Raw genomic sequence first — 19,800 nt, 5'->3', positions numbered from 1 at the left:
GGAGGAGGAGGAGGAGGAAGGACTTGTTGAAGTATTTACAGTAAAACAATAAGACGGTTCTATAAGATCAAAAAAGCGTTTAGATATCCTTTAAACATAAATAATGACACGACTGAACAAGTCTTTTGTCTCCTTCCATTCTGGCAGTGACTCCGTGTCTGGCACACAGTGTGTCGTTTCAGACCACAGGGTTTTTATACTGAGCCATGACCCTATTTGATAAATGAGATGCCAAAAAGCCAGAACAGAAGAGGAACAGGAAGAGAGGGAGACAGTGAGAGAAAGAGAGAGAGAGACAGACGCCCTTTTTCTTAAAAACACTGAAGATGAAACATTACTGGCTTCAAATATCCATGTATGGCAGGGGTTTTTTGGCATTAACAATAAGGTCTTCTAATGTGCCTCTTAATGTTGTCAGTGTTTCTGTTTTCACACATAACATGATCCCATGTGAACGGAGTATTTTGTGTTTTCCAAGACAAGAGGAGAGTTGTCTGTTCTCACACAAATTGCTTCTGTGATCAGTTTAAAATATTATTTTGCACTTTGCTCTTGCTTTGGTAACCCCCATCAATGCCCCCTGTGCTCCCCTAATACATTTTCTTGTTTATCATTAATATATTAGATAAAACTATGGAACACTGCTGCCCAGTTTACACAGTCCAACAGCCCCCAACACAGACAATCTCACCACCTTTCATCTATCTCATAAGAATTGTATTCCCATTTCCCTTCACATGCTATTTTGTAGGGGTTATACTGGATTAAAAGAGTAACTTTTACGTTGCTGTCTGGTTAATTCATGTGCCGGATTTTCAAAACAGATATCTATATATAAACTATAGTAACATCTGGACTCTGTTCTGTCCACCTTAAAACTGAGACACAGGATGTGACGTCACACAATGAGTGGCTGAGCTGGGTCAAGTTAATTAATAATAAATATGAATAAATATGGATTCTAATGCTAATTCTGAGACTGGTGAGGCTACAAATACATATTCAGAAGCATTTAAAAAAAAAAAAGGACCACAGTCTTATAATGCGGAGCCTGTTAGACATCCAAGAGGCTGGGAACAAGAAAGTGGAGAAAGGAGAAATAATCGCCATCTGCCAGAAATGAGCTGTGTTGTGAGTGTGTCTTGGTGAGTGACTGATGATGGCTACCAAAACCTATCCCTGTGATGATTCACTTCACAGTGTGGTAAAGTTTGCAACCACGTATCAGGCAGCATCCAAAATCTTCGTGATTCGCTACTTTTTCTTAGAATTTCTGTTATTGTGGCTTGTAAAAAAAAACCCATCTAAAATCACATATTTACTTTAGGAAGTATAATTTCCATGAAACCTCAAGTCAAAATAATTAAGAAATTAAATCTATAAACTGCTCTTTAAAATGTGTTGAGGAGTCATGTTGAGAGTATGCTTTTTAACCTGATGTTGATGTGTTAAACTGTCATATCTGGAAAAGAATAAGCAGCTAAACCATAAGAGAAAGTGGAAAGAAACAGAGTTTTTTTTTCATTCTGGGGTGTTTGTCTTCTACTCTCAGTGGACATGAGGTATGACTGCATTGACATTTCCTGGGGCTAAAAGGCTTGTTTCCACAGTAACACTCCTATCCCAAACTCTCAGACAGTGGAGACATACGGCGGCTCACAAGGCCAATAAACCTCACAGACAAACGTGGCCCATTATGCTCTGCGCCACACAGTTAGAATTTAATTCATTTAGATTGGAAAAAAGTACATTACCACATCTGACTATCATTTATCATCTACATTACAATGAGAAATCAATACGAAGCAAAACAGTGATTGTGATTAGTCCCCGGATCCGTTCCAACCCAAATGAAATGCAGTCAGCAAGGAAATAAGGGGGTGGGCAGTAAATGAGAAAACCGTGAAAACTGTGAAGTATTAATATTCCCAGTGCATATGTACAACTATAACCCCCCCATAGGGTCTTCTGACAGGATCGACAATAAAAGATTAATGGCCATTGCAGAAGTTCCACTATGCAATTAATAAGCCATGAAATACATTAGTATATTCAATTCATTATCTGTTCTCTCTTCAGGGATGTAGACTAAACAAACAGACAAAAGGGGTCTGAGAGGGACTCTGCGGCTCCCCGTAACACTGACGGTGTTGTGTGTGAGTGGGCAGAAATAGCTTAGATAAATATTAAAACAAGAATACGCCCTAGGCTGTACAATACTGTAGGCTTGGTTAATAAGGGCTTTATGTTGGCAATCCTTATTGCGGAAATGTAAAACATATCTGCGCTGCACTATATATGCACACACACACACCACACACTTACACACACACACACTTACACGCACACACACACACACACACTTACATGCACACACACACACACACTTACACACACTTACACGCAGACACACACACACACACACACACAGCCCCTTATGTCAATATATAATAATATATAATAATATATAACAATCAAATGCACTTGGCTGACCAGTTGAGCCTTATTTATGTTACATATGTCATTATTTTATCACTGTGACACTGAACACAAATGTCTAGTCCACTGTCAGTTAGAGTGGACATCATTAGGTTAAACCAAAGAAACTGTAAGCAAGTATTTATGGGTATAGGCCTTAATCAGGGTCAAACAGGACCATTAATGAATACTTTGTGAGTGTACGCTAGCTTCATACACAAGATACAGAGCTACACGTTGCTTTGAAGAGAAATGGGTCTCTGCATTTTGTGTCCCAGAGAAAGTAGGTGGCCTTGTGACCCATTATGTTACAGTAAAACTCTATGGAGCATTAAGTTGCTGTTCCATATTCATTGTTGACAAATACTGCAGAAAGTGTAATTCTCAGGTTATTTCAGGTCTAGATAGAGGGTGAGGTGAGGTGGGGCGGGGGTGTGTGTGTGTGTGTGTGTTTGGCTCAATACTTTGAATGCATAATAATAGGAAGAGGGAGAGATATCCAATCATTTAAGTGTTTGAGTTAACATACCTGCAGTCCTCCAAGGCAGGGACTTCTCAGACGAGCTGTAGGAGGGAAAACAGGAGATAAAAAAGTGAATACATGCACCACAAACCACAAACACCACAGTGAAAGACATGAGTGCAATCATCTGGAAGAGCTGGGGGGCCTCATGTACTCTTTCCTTGGGCCTTTCACAACAGGGTCACAGATAGTAATCACTGCGTTTGAAATAAAACAGATAGGGGTTCAGAAAGAGTATACCGCCTAAGTGCAGATTTAATGTTTACAGCTCAGAAGTCCACTCCTGTCATCTGTGTTTATCAAGACCTAAAGGTGCCTTTGGTGACAGGTAGTGTTTTGCTTGATACCCATCAAAAAACTATAAATGGTGGACTAGAAGCTGTTTTTTCACCTGCAGCTTTCATAAACATGCCAGGCCTAAAAGTACGAAAGGCCAGGGGATGAATACATCCTCACGTGAGCTGAAACTAAGCACGGACAAGCGAGACAAGCTCCTAAAGTAAATCAGAAGTGATCATACAGTTCATTCGCTCACACACTCAGTGTACAAGCTCACAGCATCCTGACATCCTAACATAATCCTGACATGCATGCCAGTGTATATTCCGGCACAGAGAGAATCTCACAGAGATGCTCAGTCTCCAGAGAATAATGTGGGAGAATAATGGTCCAGCCAGAGAGCGACCGCAGTTTGTGACTATTACTCAGCCAGAACCACTGAGGATACCAAGCAGCAAAAACAGAAAGCCTCTTGTGACAGTGTGTGGTGATTGATGGTGAACTGTCCTGGATCAGTGAATAAAGGATTATACCTAAAAGGTCCAGTGTGTAAAATTTAGGAGCATCTATTGGCAGAAATATAATATAATATTCATAGGTATGTCTTCATTTGTGCATAATCACCTGAGAGATCAAGAATGATTGTGTTTTCGTTACCTTTTCTCTCTACAGAGAGAGTGGGTCCTCTTCTACAAAGTCCGCCATGTTTCTACAGTAGCAGTACAAACTCTGGCTTCAGATTTTGAATTTGAGAAGCATCAGAGCACTCAGTAACTCTTTAATTGTCCTTTATATCTCATTTGGAAAATGTCTGTGGCCTCATAACTCCTGCGTCTGATATTAAATTTATATTTGCTCAGCTCATGATCAAGCAATACTAGTTGATCATGATCATGGGAACATGAACCAAAACAGATTTTTAACTTCTGAAATCCTACCCTAGAATAAAAATGCAAACTAAATTCTAACCTTTTCAGAAAAGAGAAACCTAAACTGGAACTTAAAAGCTTAACCACAAGTTTAATCACAAAAAGAGTATTTTTTTTTTTTTGTTACGGGAAGATTATAGTAATTCTACAGTAAAAGCACTGCACTCAAATAATCACTTAGATTCAGGGCTTCAGCATAGAAGAAAATGCGGAACAGCCATGTGAACCATCTTAATAGCCACCTAATAATTTCAGCTTATGCGCGTACCTATGAAAAGACTTCCTGACCAAAGGGAAGGGAAAACTGTCCACTTTCTCAGAGCCACGTTTCCAAGACCGGTTATTATGACAGACCAGGGCCAAGCAGAAGACATCGGAGCAGCGTTCCCACCCTTTTCTTCATAACATCCTCTATTTGCCGGCCATTACTATCAAGAACCTGATGTTAGAAATGCTGCTATTTTTCCATCTAAGGTGACACTCAATGAGCTTTAAGAAGCATGGCTCTCAGAATTTTAATGAGCATGCAGGCAATTAAAAAGAGGAAGTTGGGCGAGTTGTGCTCCACTGAACCATGGCAGATGAAGTAGAAGAATGGCTATCATAATGATGATGCACCATGCGTGTTGCATGCCCACCGGCTGGCTGGGTGAAAGCGGTGTAAAATGATAGTAAAACTGCCGATGCTGATAAACAGCAGGCCTAACCCTGACAGGACACTTTATTTCCCATCAACCCCTTTAGCTAGGGCGGTGGTCACATCTTTGAGGATTTTTGCCAGAGGTCAAGTTTGATGACCACCCCCTGTATGCTTTTAGAAATAAAAGGGGGTGGACAACTCTGGAGGTGTCATGAAATGTAATGACTCCCATCAGAACCCCTAAGTGAGCTGTCACCTCCGCTGTCGTCCCACTGAGCTATTGAGCCGAGCAGTTTGCCCTCAATGGTTAAAGCTAATCTCCATTCACATACAAATGTCCAGCGATAGTCATTTTATTTGTCTTTCTCTGGCTTTAAAAAAAAGGTGTGAAAAGGGTGTTACATGTTTTCTTTAGAGTCACTAAGAGGGGGTGGATGGCTACCGGTGCCAGAGTGGTTAAAGTGGCTTTAGTACTTGTGTCTTTGTGATTATGTCTTTCGGCAGTCAGACCTGATTTCTGAAAAATCATGTACGTGTGAAACATGGCTCATTATTAAAATTGGATTAGAAAAAAATCTGGATAACAAAGGCAGATTTCTGATAGAGATGCCTGATTATTTACCCATTATTCAACCCGTACCTATGTTTGTGGCTGTGTGACACTAAAAATACTAGTATCTCTGTGGCAACAGTAAAGCAAGGTCAAAGGAAATTACTCAGCTGTATCTGTTTGGGTATGTATCCAAAATAATTAAATCCAAACTCAAAATTTAACTGAAAAAGAAAAAAGATTTTTTCGATACAACTAAAAACATGTAGGTTATTTAGGGAGTCTTGAACACAAGGGCACAGTGAAAGACAGCGTGCTCTTGTCACAGTCTAACCACTAACAACACAGTCAGATGTTCAAAATCAAAGGCTTCTTTTAACGGGGAACCGTGTCCCTTTTTGACTAAATAGTCAGGAAATTAACAGCCAGGAATCAAATCAGCAACTGCTAATCAATTTGCACATTACTGTTTGTGTTCCTTTTGTATCTGAAGAACTGTGAAGATCAGGCCAATAAGAGATTTAAAAAAAAAGAAAAACTACTTTTAGTGAGATGCAATGTTCACACACAAAGAAAATAACAACACAGAGACACAGTGATGTTTCTTTGTAGTCACAGAACAGACATGCAGGGTTGGAAAGGGATCCTAAAACCCCCCGGTCTACTGAGTGCCAACAATGTGCTGAGTGTTGAATGGCGATTTACTATATTCACTGCAATTGATTCATTATAACGTCCACAAAAATAGCAAGACATTTTCATCCTTAATCCGGATACTGATACTAGTGGCAACTAGTACTTGTTTACTGCGTCAATAAAAGCTGTGCAGCTGTATTGAGCTCCTAACAACAAATTCTACTCACATATAACTCCTAGGCTAATAGAAATACAGTACTAACCCTGAAGCAGGGACTTTTTGTGGGCTAGGAACTAAATTTAGATCCTGGTCCTTTAAAAAAGTGATTTCAGCTGAATAGTAGGTATTTTACAAAAAAAACCAGGGGAACCTAAAGACCTCTAAAAATAGAGGAGACATTTTTTCCCCCTCTTTAAAACACCACCACCTGTCACAACAGCCACATTTAATATGATTTAAGTCTGCTCTTTCTCACCAGTTCAAAAATGCATTTAAAGCAGGGAAATAAAAAATAAAGGCCAGTTTTTTGTTAATATAGATATATACAAAGGTCCCTGCCACTTAAAAAAAAAAAAAAAAAATATAGACCTACTTTAAGCTCTGTGCTGTCCACTTTGTAAGCTCTATTATGCATGAATAAGTTTATAATAAATAAATAAAGGATTAGACTCAATAGCGGTCATCCACTCAATATCAACAGACTGGTGTTGCCAAGCCTCTCAGCGGCCACCGATGGACCAGTGAATTAAGACAATGAGCTAAACGCTGCACAAAACAGATTTGGGTGCTGATTTTCAATGTGACTGGCACACAATAAAAGCCTTTAATATTAGAGGCAGTCATTAGATTGAGTAAAGAAAGATTGCTTGGTCTACTAGCAGCTTTTATTCTAAAATGAATCTTGAACTGCCACTCAGTGTGTTAAATGTTTGTTATGGGCGAGTGAGTGACTACAGGACAACCACAGGAAAGCAAGTGTGTTGCTTATATCTCCAGATGAGATCGCTGGCGTGGTTGGACACAGTAAAACTGAGGTCTAAAATACACTACTTCTTAAAGAGGAAATGAAAGTAAATAGCCTGGTGAATATTTTCAGAGAGCTGCTGTCCAGACCTTTTTGGCAGCACTTGAAGCTGCTCTTTCTCTCCTGCACCTCTCTAAAAAGGGAGAAAGGGGAAATGGACACTCCGATTCCTGAGTACTGCAATCTGCTGGTAGTAGGTGGGCGCGTTTTTCAGGTATGAAGGCTGGAGTGCAAGAATGCCTCGTGTAAGGACATAGGGCTTATTATCACGAAACCAGAAGAGATCACAGAGCGCCATTACAGCCTCTGTTCCGACCAAGTGTCATGTATCCAAATATATCCCAATTGTATCGCGATCCATTTGAGAACAAATGCAGCTCAAACCTGGCCTAAGGATGCTTTCTGTAGTCTGAATGATCATCAAGCCTCCAGTGTGCAACCAAAGTAATCGACAGACATCTTTTACAGTACTGTTCCTCCCATATGAAAGAGTACTTGCTTCAATAATCATTGAGAGTGAGGGGAAGTTGGTGTAAATTACCTAACTGCTGGGGATTTAGTGTTTAATTTGAAGTTTCACCATTATATCCTATATAAACATCCTTATGTGTAATCATGAACTTTCCAATTAGACAGATATGACTAAAAACAGTTACACATGAGTGTACTAGGTGTAATAGGTTGTTTAATCATTAGTAAAATACCCACACTATGCTGTGCCATCAAAACGGCTTTGACTGAAGAAAATAAGCAAAAGCAACAAAGAACCATCATGTTAATAGCGCCTGAAAGATCTGACCATTAAGCAATCCCTTCAATGTCACAGACTATTAACCTCTATTGTGATTTCCCTTGCCACTACAAGGAATCACATTTTTAACCAGACATAAAAAGATGGTCCACATATTACTTGCTTAATAAGTGCAACTACAACTGAAAACAGTGATGAATGAATGTTACAAAACACACACTAAATATTTCGAACCATACTTAATCTGCCTTAGTAAGACTAATTTAAAGATGCAGACCTACATTTTAATATTATGTCTCAAAATGTTTATTTTCTTTACAACCATGATACTATTATTGTGCAGTATTCATTTATTGGACAAATACCAGTACTGATTTTTACAGCTGTTATTGGCCAATGCCTGTCCACCACTGCATCTCCACATCTTCGACAAATAGCAATGGGGTAAACCATCAGGCCAGGTGACGATATAAGACGTGTCAACCCTTCTTCATAGCTGGTCTGTGAAGCCCATCGGGATACTGTACGCGGTATTGAGCTGTACAAATGAACCTGACATGTCTGAGCCACAGCAGACAGGACAGAATGTGTGGTCACTGAGGTGTGATGATCAGGCAGCCTTGTGTCGTAGCTGATGAAGTGGGAATGAGTTCCCAGAACAAATTCAGAAGCTCCACACTCCTTCCACACTGAGCAAACAACACTCCACTACCATGCACGTTCACAAGCGCATACACATGCTGTCACTGATAAACATAGGCTTAATATTTTGCCTACAAAGTCAGCTGCATATATTTTCATTTCAGCTTAATTTAAATGTGGCTTCAGTCAATTAGCCCGGACAAAATCCTGCACATTTAAATTGCTAACTGATGTGATTGTGATTAGCTTAGATAACACTGAAGCAATTCTTTCCATTTCACAATAATAGGACAGGAGTGGGAAATGTTTAGATTCACAGTCCAATCAGGTTTGAGCACACTTGGTTTCTCCATCACTATGCCATAAGGTTACCCTATGGAATACGGCCCTGCTGTGAAGGATGAAAAAGCCATGTGTTGAGATTGTGGCTCTACGTGTGTGTTTGTGTGAGCATCTTCTCATTACCTGCTGCTACCAGCGCCTGGCGACTCTGCCCCGAGTCTGCATCTTTCCAGCTGACTGGCTACAATCTGCCTCTCCACTTCCAGCTCCCTGGTTAGCCGCTCAAACTGGAGCTCCTGCAAAAAAAAAAAAAAAGAGATAAGGGACTTAGGGTCAGGAATATATTCTCATCAGGCACAGCTTTATGTACTTCCATTGACAGATATGACAAATGTGATGTCAATATGAGGGAGGCAGGTTGACAGTTTGACAGCTTGCTCTAACAGTGTTGTGCTTCATCGTGGCATGTAGGTTAATGATGACACAAAATAGAGGCTTAAGGCATTGCAAACAAGCTAATTCCAGATAGAAATATTTGCTCATAAAGTACCTTAAAAAATAGACACCATGTACATTCCCATACACAAACTTAGGTATACACACCACACACACGGGCTATATAGTACTGCCATTTTTCCAGCCCACACAGAGAGATAAGCACCACTTCAGTGGGTGATATTTAGCCTTGGTGGCACTGTTCCTATGGGAGTCGAGTAGAAATCAGCATTTGACTAATTATCTAGCCTGAGCAAGGCTATTACTTGCATAGCTCTCTAGCTAGAAGCACTGCATCATGACACTCATAAGACACGCACAGGGTCCTTTGTACACAGAAAAATGATTGCGCACACAAACACACTCATTTGCATACCTTAGAAATACCTTTTTACTCACCCACATCACTACCATGGCAGAATAAAGAGTATCTGCACTCCAGCACCAACACCTTTTTGCAAAAAGGCCTCACTCACCATAATACTATACAGATGGCAGGATCCTCGCCTTGCTATCCTTACTCGTCCCTTGTAATGTCCATTACCATGGTCAATTACATTCACAGCCAGCTGCATACTCACACAGACAGACACAAAACTAGCTCTCAGCTTCTTCTGTGACCTGTCTGAAGAAGTTTAGTCACTCTACGGCACTTAGACCAGCCTACTTTTCACACCTACTCTTCCAATGTTCCCTGAGGGTGCATTGAAATTTCCCTTCACATTGTGGACATGCTCTACTCACCCATCCCCCCAAACTACTGCTTTATACCCTCCACTGCTCTCCTCTCCTCTAACTCGGTTGTAGATATGTGAAGCTTGACTGCAGTGAGAGGAAGCATGCAGGAGAGACAACTGCTAAGTCCTATTTCCTTAATATAATGACATATTTTCATGTGACTGGGAAACGTGTGTGGTGCCATGAGCAACCCTGATTAAATCCTGAGCTGCACGTATGCACATAAGATAAGACCTTCATTCACCCCAAAGAAAATCTTTGTGTCCAAGATGCTTGATATTGATGGTGAAATGAATATATAAATATATATATTTTTTTTTGCAATGCTCAAACCCAAACCACCGACAAAATACTGCAGACTATGTCCACATCTTTGTTGCGTAAACCCCTTTTTATTGAACAAAAGTGCAGCTAACAAAGCATCGCTAATCTTCATGACAAATAAAATGCATTTCCTGTAGCTGCTTCTCAATAAAAGCTCCCCGGGAGTTCCCAGGTGGAGAGCTTTTAATGTTAAAAAGCAGCAAGAAATGTTTAGTTTGTGTTAGCAGCAACGCCACATAACAAATACAGTTCCAGTACAGCTGTGGTGAGTCGGATATCTGTTACAAAGTATTAAGAGGAAACACAGAAGTCAAACTAAACACCAAATGACAGAAATTCAGTTACAGGCTTAAAAAAATTGGTGCCTTCTCTTTACTATAACAATACTAAGGTAGCACTGGCACTGTGGATGTGGCTGAAAAATGGTAGACATAAACAGTTAAAACAAATAATTAGAACAACTATTTCCACCATTGTTAATATGTTTGGATGAATATTCATGCATCGTTTGAAATTTAGCTTCATTAACTTACTTCTAATTTTATTTAACTAAGAGTTGCCATTTGCCATTGGGGAAACACTGCAGTGTAATTCCCCTGTATACCAAAACATTTTTGAGCGTATTAAACGTTCACTTTCAGATCATCACTCCAATCACTTTATCGCAGAGCACAAGCCAGTTTTAAGAGGCATACTCCCCAGGAAATAGCAGGGATCAACCCAATGTCTGCTTATTCCTGATACAAAAAACCCACCCACGAGAGTGCACATACAGCTGTGGGAGCAGAACAGAGATAGAGGCCACAACACTGATTTACTTAGAAGAAATAAGCCATCAATCCTCTGTGTGACACAACCCCTACTGAGAGATTTAGTCGCATGAAAATTGCCAATTTCAGCCTTCAACCAACCAATCACCCCCTTTTTCCATTCTTCTTTTCTTGAGACAGACGTGAGTCAGTATGAATAATCAAAATACAAAGTACTGAAATGTGTTTCTACACTACCCATGTACAGACTGTCAAGGGGAAAAGGACATATTCAATTCATGGGCTGCTTTAAACAAACCATTCATTTTAAGAAACTGGCTTGTTATAAAACATATTTTTTTTTGCTATAAATCTGACCTCTTAGTCCTAACCATTCAACCATATCGTTTAAAGAAAACGCACACCTGAAGGTCACCAACAATACAGTCTGTTCTCTCGCCGAGTCCCAGGACTTAACCCCTCTAAGTGATAGATAATGTGACATTGCTAGGCGGAGGATTGTTTCCCACTAGAGACAGTGGAAGCATTGAACTACTATGACACCATCTCTACAAACAGACAAAGACGCCTGCATCGCCACTGCTGGATCAGCACATAGACGATGACTTTACAGAGGAAACAAGGGATAAGAGTTAAGGTTAGGTCTTCAATATATAAGACACATAATAATAGTAACAAGAGGGTGAGTCACACATATATTCACAGTGAGCGAGAGAGAGATGATTCAACTGTATAACTGCGTCTCGATACAAATCTGGAATTAGTCCAGGGTGTGATTCTGTCACAAATGTGCAAGAGAGAGAACATAAGGTGAAAGTCACAAGAGAGGAGTATAATCCATATGCACACACAGATAAAACAGGCAGGAGAGAGAGAAAATCTGAACATTCAAACATTTAAATATAGTTTATTCCCACTAGATAGACTAGTCTGGGAGGTCATTGTCACTGCATGTCTGTCCTCATCCACATAGACAGACGTGCATTTTCACTGACCCCCACGCTAACACCTATGCAGACACCTAAAAAATGTAATTCATCTCGCTTGTGTACAGCTTACTGCGTTACATGCGTGTCATGTATGAATATGTAGCAGATGCTTACAGAAAAAAAGATTAAACATATGGTGAGAGACGGACCAATCTGTTTTGTTTACCGTCTAAATGAAGACTGAGATTTCCTGCTCTTCCAAATGTCACTATTCTTGGCCCACCGTTTCTGTGCCTCCTTTCTTTTAAGCTCATTATCCAATTGTTTTGTTTGGCGGCATGTCACCTTCTCAAGTCCAGCAACTTCATCGGAGGCGGCACTTCTCATTATACAGTGGTACATGCAGGCACAAGAGAAATAAACAGCTATGTCTTTCTTAACACTTCACTCCAAAAGTGCACTGGCCTTCAGTCTTGCTGATTATATGGTCTGTGATCTTGATCAAGCACAGCAGAGAGAGACATCTGTTGCAGCCATAAGGCACAGAGGTCTTTGTCACTACTGATATTCAGAGCTGCTCCAAGCTTATAGCAGGCGGGCATCCTGCCTGCATGCCCGCCCCAACCCTGCTGTGTTCATAGTATGGAGAGGCATGGAGGCAGTCCAAAGCTTCCTGCATGAGCTCTGTCCTTCAGGTTTTTCTCTATCGCATGACAAATTGGTTGCAGCCCGGTTCTCAGTCGTAAAGTCAGTGTGTCAGTTGTATTGGTTTTCTTATATACTGCATATTTATAAAGTTGTTTTGCATTTATACGTATTATATAACATGACAAAATGTTTTCTCTTCATTATGTAATTCTGTCGCAACCTGCCACATGTTATAATAGACAGCATGAATGATAAATATGATTATTAAATAAATGATTACATATTGTGGTTGTGACAAAATGTGGGAGCTGCACTTTTTTATGATAAAAATGTAACAATAAGGTGAATTATGTAGCTGCACTCTTCATCTGTACGTGTTATATTTTTTAACATTTAACCTAAATCAAATTTCACAAATATTCAATTAGACTCCAATGACCTGTGGTGCCCCCCTTGGTTATAGTTGACTCTGAACCACATTAAAGCAGTAAGGAGATAAGCTTCTTATCATCTTACAAATACAGCCAAACTCGAGGACTTCATGTCAAATACCGACCTCATTCACACTTTTATTTCTCGCAGGGTTGACTAATGCAGTGGTCTCTCGACAGGGCTCCCCAAAAATACCATTAAGAAGCTTCAGCTCAAAGTGCAGTTCATAAAAAACTCCCACATTTTGTATTAGCCATCAAAATATTTAATAATTTATTACAAAATGTGGGAAAAACAATTACATATTGGGTCAAATGCAGCACACCGTTACAAAAAATGGGTGTTGTTACATACTGAAGTGAAAATGTTGAGTTATTACATAATTTGTTATTTTGGTGCACAATTTCCAGGATGTGCTGATACTTTTTGAGAAGCAGGAGGATAAGAAGAGTCAGGTGACCTACTCCTGAAGCCAGCCACGAAACAACAATGCATCCTTTCTGTCATGCTGAGTTAACCGGCCTCTCAGGTAGCTTTCATGATTACTGCCATGACTATCATCTCCAAAAAGTGTTCTTTCCCTCACACACATTTCAATAGACTTTCCTTATTCCGCATAACTCATTAAGACTATTATGAGTATGGAACCAATATGTCCATAATTAGCTGGTGATAGCACAGGGCTATGTGCCAATTGTGGTCTGATCATACAGGGACGAGGATCACACTTGTAAGTAGGGCTCATATTAGCCATGTAGAGAAGGTACTCATTATGTGTAATTCTTTACATCTTCCATGCTTGGCCCCTACACAGAATGGGACACATCTATTCAGCATTAACGATCAGACTGAGCACAGCAGTAATGACCATTAAACAAGGGTCTATGCTTATTTAACGGGTGTGGGCCCAGCCTTGCTCAGAGTACCAGGCTTAATGTAGAAAGAGAGGACAGGGACAATGGGCGGCAAGCTTTCCTGTACCAACAAGGCCTCTAACGCTTTTATTTGCCATTACAATGAGCCTGTTGGGCCTGATCTGCCAGTAGTCCAAGAGCTGATTCAGATCCTGTCGCCTTGTGTCCAAAGACGGGCCCTAAAGAAACAGATGACACATGGCAGCCGACCACACTATCGATATACAGGCTCCCTTGTCATCTTTATGGATGCTGACAATACAGGACCCATCTGAAATGCCTGAAGTGGCTACTGCCTGCTGCTGGTTCAGCACATAGACTGTGGTGCAGCATAGATAAGAGAGGCTTACGCACACATAACCCCAAATGTCATACAGCTATATTAACATACACTGACTTACACATAGAGCCCTGCTGCACTACCACGTGACATTAAGTACATTAAATAATATATAGTATACTTGAATTTAGCACAAAAGGACAGTGCTTTGGAAATAAGGATGTTCCTTATTTAACTTTCAAAAATAAATGTTTTAATTTTGACTAATTGTTTCAAAAGATCGATTTGTTGTTTGGAACCTTTTAAAAGTAGAAACTCTCCAAAAGAGAGGCTGCTGACTCTGTGGTAAACACAAAGTTGCCAATCAAGCCAAGCTCTTCTACCCAGATAGGACAGATTGTCTGTGATCTAATGAAAAGTCTTACAGTACTACGCGAGTTTCTTTCACACATCTTTCACACAGTAACTGGTCAACCAGCACACTTGTTGTTTCTCTCCCCTCAAAAATTGATTTAATTGGACAACCATAGAAAATGTTACCATGTGTCAGCATAATATACTGCACCCTGCATTGTACCATGGCGTCTTTTTCTGCTTACAACTTTCAGTTCTGGGGAACTTGAATACATTATTCAATACATTTTAATGCATATCTAATGCTTTGTTGAGCGGGTTTTGGTGTATGAATATAAAGATTGATTATGGAAGATTTTTCTCCTTTATGTCAAACTGAAATCATATTATTGGAATTGCAGTACTACTTTTTGAGTGATTTTCCAGAAAAATTGTCATAGTATCAAATATTCAAACTCAAAAAGTGGTTGCTAAATTTTGCGTTATGGATTAAAACATCTTCACCGTGTTCCAAATTGCTTGCTTACCGCTGTCTAGTTGCATGTTCCAAACACATGTAAGCATTCATTTGGTTGCCAATTTGAATTCTCGTTTATCCAAATTACTCACAAAACATATACCAAGATTTGTGGTGCCATCCATCTACAGGGGTGCATGTTCATTTCATGTGAGATTCACCATGAACCTAGTTACAGAACAGATGCATCATTTCACCTCTGTATGTAAAACAAAGAAGCTACAACGTCATACATGCAACATATACAGTATGATAAATTGGGATCATTTGATGCGGTGCTAGTGATGTGTGAAATTGCGTTTGAATATTCTTGTTAACACCTTCCTTCATATGAATAATAACTGAGAGGTGTACGTCATAACAATCTCTGCCTAATCCTTGGTAGTGAGTGATCAAATCCCACTAATAATTAAGACTTGAGATCTTATCCTTAATAGTTCTCATTACCTTGAGGGCAGCCCATGTGAGCTTGTATTAAAAAGCGTGTTTTGCTAATGCTGTGATTTTGGGGGCTGGAAAGAGAGGGCTGCAGGTTCATATTGATTTTGCATAAGTAGTGCAGATGGCATTTCCTTCTTACCCAAAGATGGGAATCTACCAGAAATATGTTTGTTCATTAAGTGGCAATGAGGCTTGACAGCTCTGCATCCTCACTGCAGTGTGGCAGACCCACTCCAACGAGAGCCCGACAACGCTGCGCAGTGGGAGAATGACAGCAGAGGTTAAAGGATTTCTGCAGCAGCAGGGACAGAAAAGCAGGCCTGAGGTGTGAGCGAAGAGAACAGGCCCCAGAACAGTCTGTGTGACCAGACCTGAAGGAACCACGCAGTGCAATTACTTACAAAAACTGCCACAAAGTCACCTTGTTAAAATACTAAGGTTTGAGGAAACTGACTGCAGCGTCATGCCACCATAGCAGAATTCTAATAACTATGTTGCGTAGAAAGGGCATTTAAAAATACAGTAAAAGTGGCTTGCTGAGGTAAGAGACGACAGCTGTAGGCATAGCTATAGGTGAATCACTGGGAGAAAATTGCTTTAGCACCCACAGCTGCACCACCGCTTTTATACTGTATAAGCTGATAATGTGACAAGAGGCCACAAACAGAAAATGTGAAAACATCATTCACTCTCGGATAATGGAAAAGCAAGTCTACAATAGAACATGATTTCTGCCAGGATTTCTAATGCGGCATTATAAGCATTTATAGCAGGAAACTTGCAGAGCGACTCAAATTTAAAATCTAATTGTTATATGGAGAGCAAATTGACATACGGCAGTTATACATGCAGGCACGGGATTTAAGGTCAAAGAAGGATAATACTTATTCAGGATAATAAGTTATATTCTTTCAAAATGTGGTTTTCTGGACCATATCTAATTCATTGCTAGCTCCCCACAATTGTCCAATCATGGGTCCCATCATCACACAATTTTGCTGCTTATGATTCTGTGCTCACCACCTTATATCATCAGTCAGCAAGGTTCATAGTCATGGCTAAATGTCCTAAAAACCACAGTATAATCCATAGTTCCCTGCCTGAATTTACTTTGTCTTCTAACTTTGATGAAAATCTATTTCTATGTTGTTGTTGTTTTTAAAATAACCCTACATATAGATAAAAGATAAGCTAAAAAATGTAAACAAACTGGTGTCAAGTGGTATGACAAACAAATTAAATACATTTATAGGGCTGATCTCTGAATCGAACTGGAAGCTAACCAGGTTGCCTCAACAAAGACCACTCACATTACTTCACTGAAGAGATGCATTATGTAAAAATGTTAGTCACTACACCCTATTAAAACAGCTCTAACTACAACGGTCTTCTCCAGACCTCATCACTCCAAAAATAATATTATGTTGGTGGCATTTCAGAAAGAAGAAAAAAAAAACATCCTGCTCCACATATTTGAACATGAAAAGGAAGTTACAATTTGGCTTGGTAATTAAAATGTCATTAAAGAAACTGTCATTTGTGTGGTGGATGCTATTAAAGGAGCTGTCATCTGCATTAGCCAGTGCAGCAGCTAGTACTTGCCACACAAGAGATTGACAACAAAAGAAAGACTGTCAATAAAGACGTAGAACATAGACTGTATGAGGGGGAGAGAAAAAGTTAAATCCTGTCAGTGCTCACGAACAATTCCGGCAATAATTTCAGGCAATTTTTTTTCTCACAAATTCTCTTTGTTGTGAGGATTTTCCCATTTATTTGTTCATCCTCTTTGCCAGTCTTACCTCATTTACATGTACTAAGACATCTTAATGCTACAGATCTTTTGTAGCCTTTGTTGGTGAGGTGTGACTGGCACAGGTGGTTTGAGCAAACATGAAGGACATGTTAAAAATAGAGTATATGCAAAGGCTGATGGGGGTTCTATCTCCTGCCCAACTTATATCACCAAAGTAAATGCCTTTGCATTTCTGCCTCATTAACATTCACAGTGTGACGCACATAATTACACTTTAAAAGCACAATTTATGCACGATTAGTAGTTCAAGTGGAACCAGCAATATGCAGGATCATTTAAAATAATTTCAAAGTTAAAGTTCTGTGTAGCAGTGGACACAATTTCTCCTTTTAAAAAAAAAGTATTGATTTATATATTAAACCTGGCTTCAAATGCAGCCAATTATTGTGTGAGGCCATGTCTGTCACATACTGTTGGAACGGGCTTTTAAAGGCTCTGCTTCTACTCTAACAGCAGCCATCTTATCTTTGGTGCATGTGTAAAAGCCTGGGTTCACAAACACAATTTACAGCTGCAAATTACAAAAGCCTTCCCTACATTTTAGAAATCAATTTTCTTCATTCACCAGGTCTTTGATCTAAGTTTTGTACTAGACCTGCTGTTGTTTTGTGCGACTACAAGCTGTTGAACCTCAACAAAGGGCTCTTATGTGATGCTCCTGATAATAATTCCAAAGCATAGTGGCAGTAAATGCGAGTAACTCAACAAAGGCAATCTGTATTTCCTCGATTGGAACAAAAACTAAAAATGCTGCTGCAGTGCAGTCACACAGCCAGTGCAATCCAGGTAGACCTGTGAACATACAATTCCTTTGAGAGATCAATAGCGTTGTGTCAGACAAAAAGAACATTGCTCCGGGCCAAAATGAGGAGAGTAAGCAATCTAGGGAGTGTCAATCTGGAGGTTACTGTAGTGAACAAAGACTGCAGTGACTTGTGTGATTACCTCAGGATCAGTCATTTGGAGAAACTCATCTGAGAGATGTTTGGGCAGAGGATGATACAGAGACATGCACCTCATTGTTGATTCACCCAGTCAAGTACCTAAACTTCCTCAGTGGACTTACGCCATTCCAAGGACAGCCCAACAGTATTTACTGTGCTTCCACCTTCCTGAGTACAATTCCTGATCCCCAATGGCCGGGTCCTCTGTGTGTGCTGTTGACAGTGGCAATGATTATAGTGATAATGATGATAGTGACAGTGATGGTGATGAGTATTAACAGGCTAGTTGGGGGGAAATCTCCCAGGGCTGGGTTCAAAACGACAGCGCTGCGCCGTGCCAGACGCACACACCACTCCTTTGACATCATGTCACATAGGGAGCAGATTATCTCCTCTTCCTCTTTTCCTTCTTTTCTGTTTTCCACTGCGTTGACAGCCTCCTGCCACAGCGCTTTAGAGAACCATTCACAGGTGACAGCCTCTCTGACTCTGCCTCCCTCCATCATGCTCACACTCATTTTTGTCCTTTTCCCTTTACTCGCCACCCTCTGCGGCCTCTCTCTGTATGTGAGCGTTTTGTCTTTCCTTTGTATATCTGAGCACTCTCCTTCACCTGTATCCCTCCCCTCAGAATCTGTCTCACTCTCTCACACTTGTTCTGCTCCCCCATGGGGTAATTGCTCGGAGCCAGGCTTCCATTTTTATGACTATAATCGAGGCCAGAATGCTTATGCCTCTAGATTTCTCCTTGCCTGTGTCACAGCAGCAGCACTAGGGAGAGGAAGGCAGATAAGACCCTGAGGAGTGGAGAAAATCACTAGTCGATTGTAATTAGAGTCCTTATTTCGCCTACGGAGGTGGAATAGACACTATAGCTTGCAGAGAGATTTCAACCTTTCTGGGCGCTTATGGCATAGAAACGCATAATGGCAAAAAACACTGCCTTGAAGCTTTGACCTGGGCACAACTATTAACTCCTTAAGCTGGGTCACTTAGACAAAGATCACTTTGGCTTCATTAAAACATGTCAGAAGCTTGCATCAGTATCTCAAGTGGGTAATATTTCAGCCAGCTCATCAAGCCTTTAAGAGGGTGCTGGAGTTGTAGCACTCAAAGCAAGGTCAGCTCATGGGCTTTACAAAGAACGCCGGAGTCTGTCTGTGTGTGTCTGTGCCTGATTTGGATAAAAACCGGGTCACAGAGTTTGCCATAGAGAAGCAGGGGGCATCTAGTCTTTTAATGTGTAATGAGCTCCAACAAAGTGGGAAAATTCCACTGTGGTGTTTTCTGGGAGGCAGTGTGTTGAAACACCATAGCATGCCGTGCCTAAGAGGCCCTTTTTGCCAGTCGTGTGGTACATATAGGCATGTCCAGGCACGGCTAATAACAGCATTACTCTGAGGGCAAAGCCTCATAATGGAGGAGGAAGAGAAGCACACCAAAAACACAGTGTTTCCAAGGGC

General features: G+C 40.4%; 1 protein-coding gene across 1 annotated transcript in view; it reads right to left on the bottom strand.

The window, feature by feature from the left end:
* The window catches only part of pkp4 (plakophilin 4), a gene marked incomplete in the record, with an annotated part of 59,694 nt that overhangs the window by 31,883 nt on the left and 8,011 nt on the right, over positions 1 to 19,800 (bottom strand). The window contains 2 exon segments of the mRNA XM_035676994.1: positions 3,008 to 3,042; positions 8,919 to 9,031. Coding sequence (XP_035532887.1) covers positions 3,008 to 3,042; positions 8,919 to 9,031 — 148 coding nt within the window.

The sequence above is a fragment of the Morone saxatilis genome, unplaced genomic scaffold (assembly GCF_004916995.1).
Source record: "Morone saxatilis isolate NCDOM2014 unplaced genomic scaffold, NCSU_SB_2.0 Contig5, whole genome shotgun sequence".
NCBI classification, from domain to species: Eukaryota; Metazoa; Chordata; class Actinopteri; family Moronidae; genus Morone; species Morone saxatilis.
Note: the sequence above shows the minus strand (reverse complement) of the source record. Positions and strands in the feature narration are given on the sequence as shown.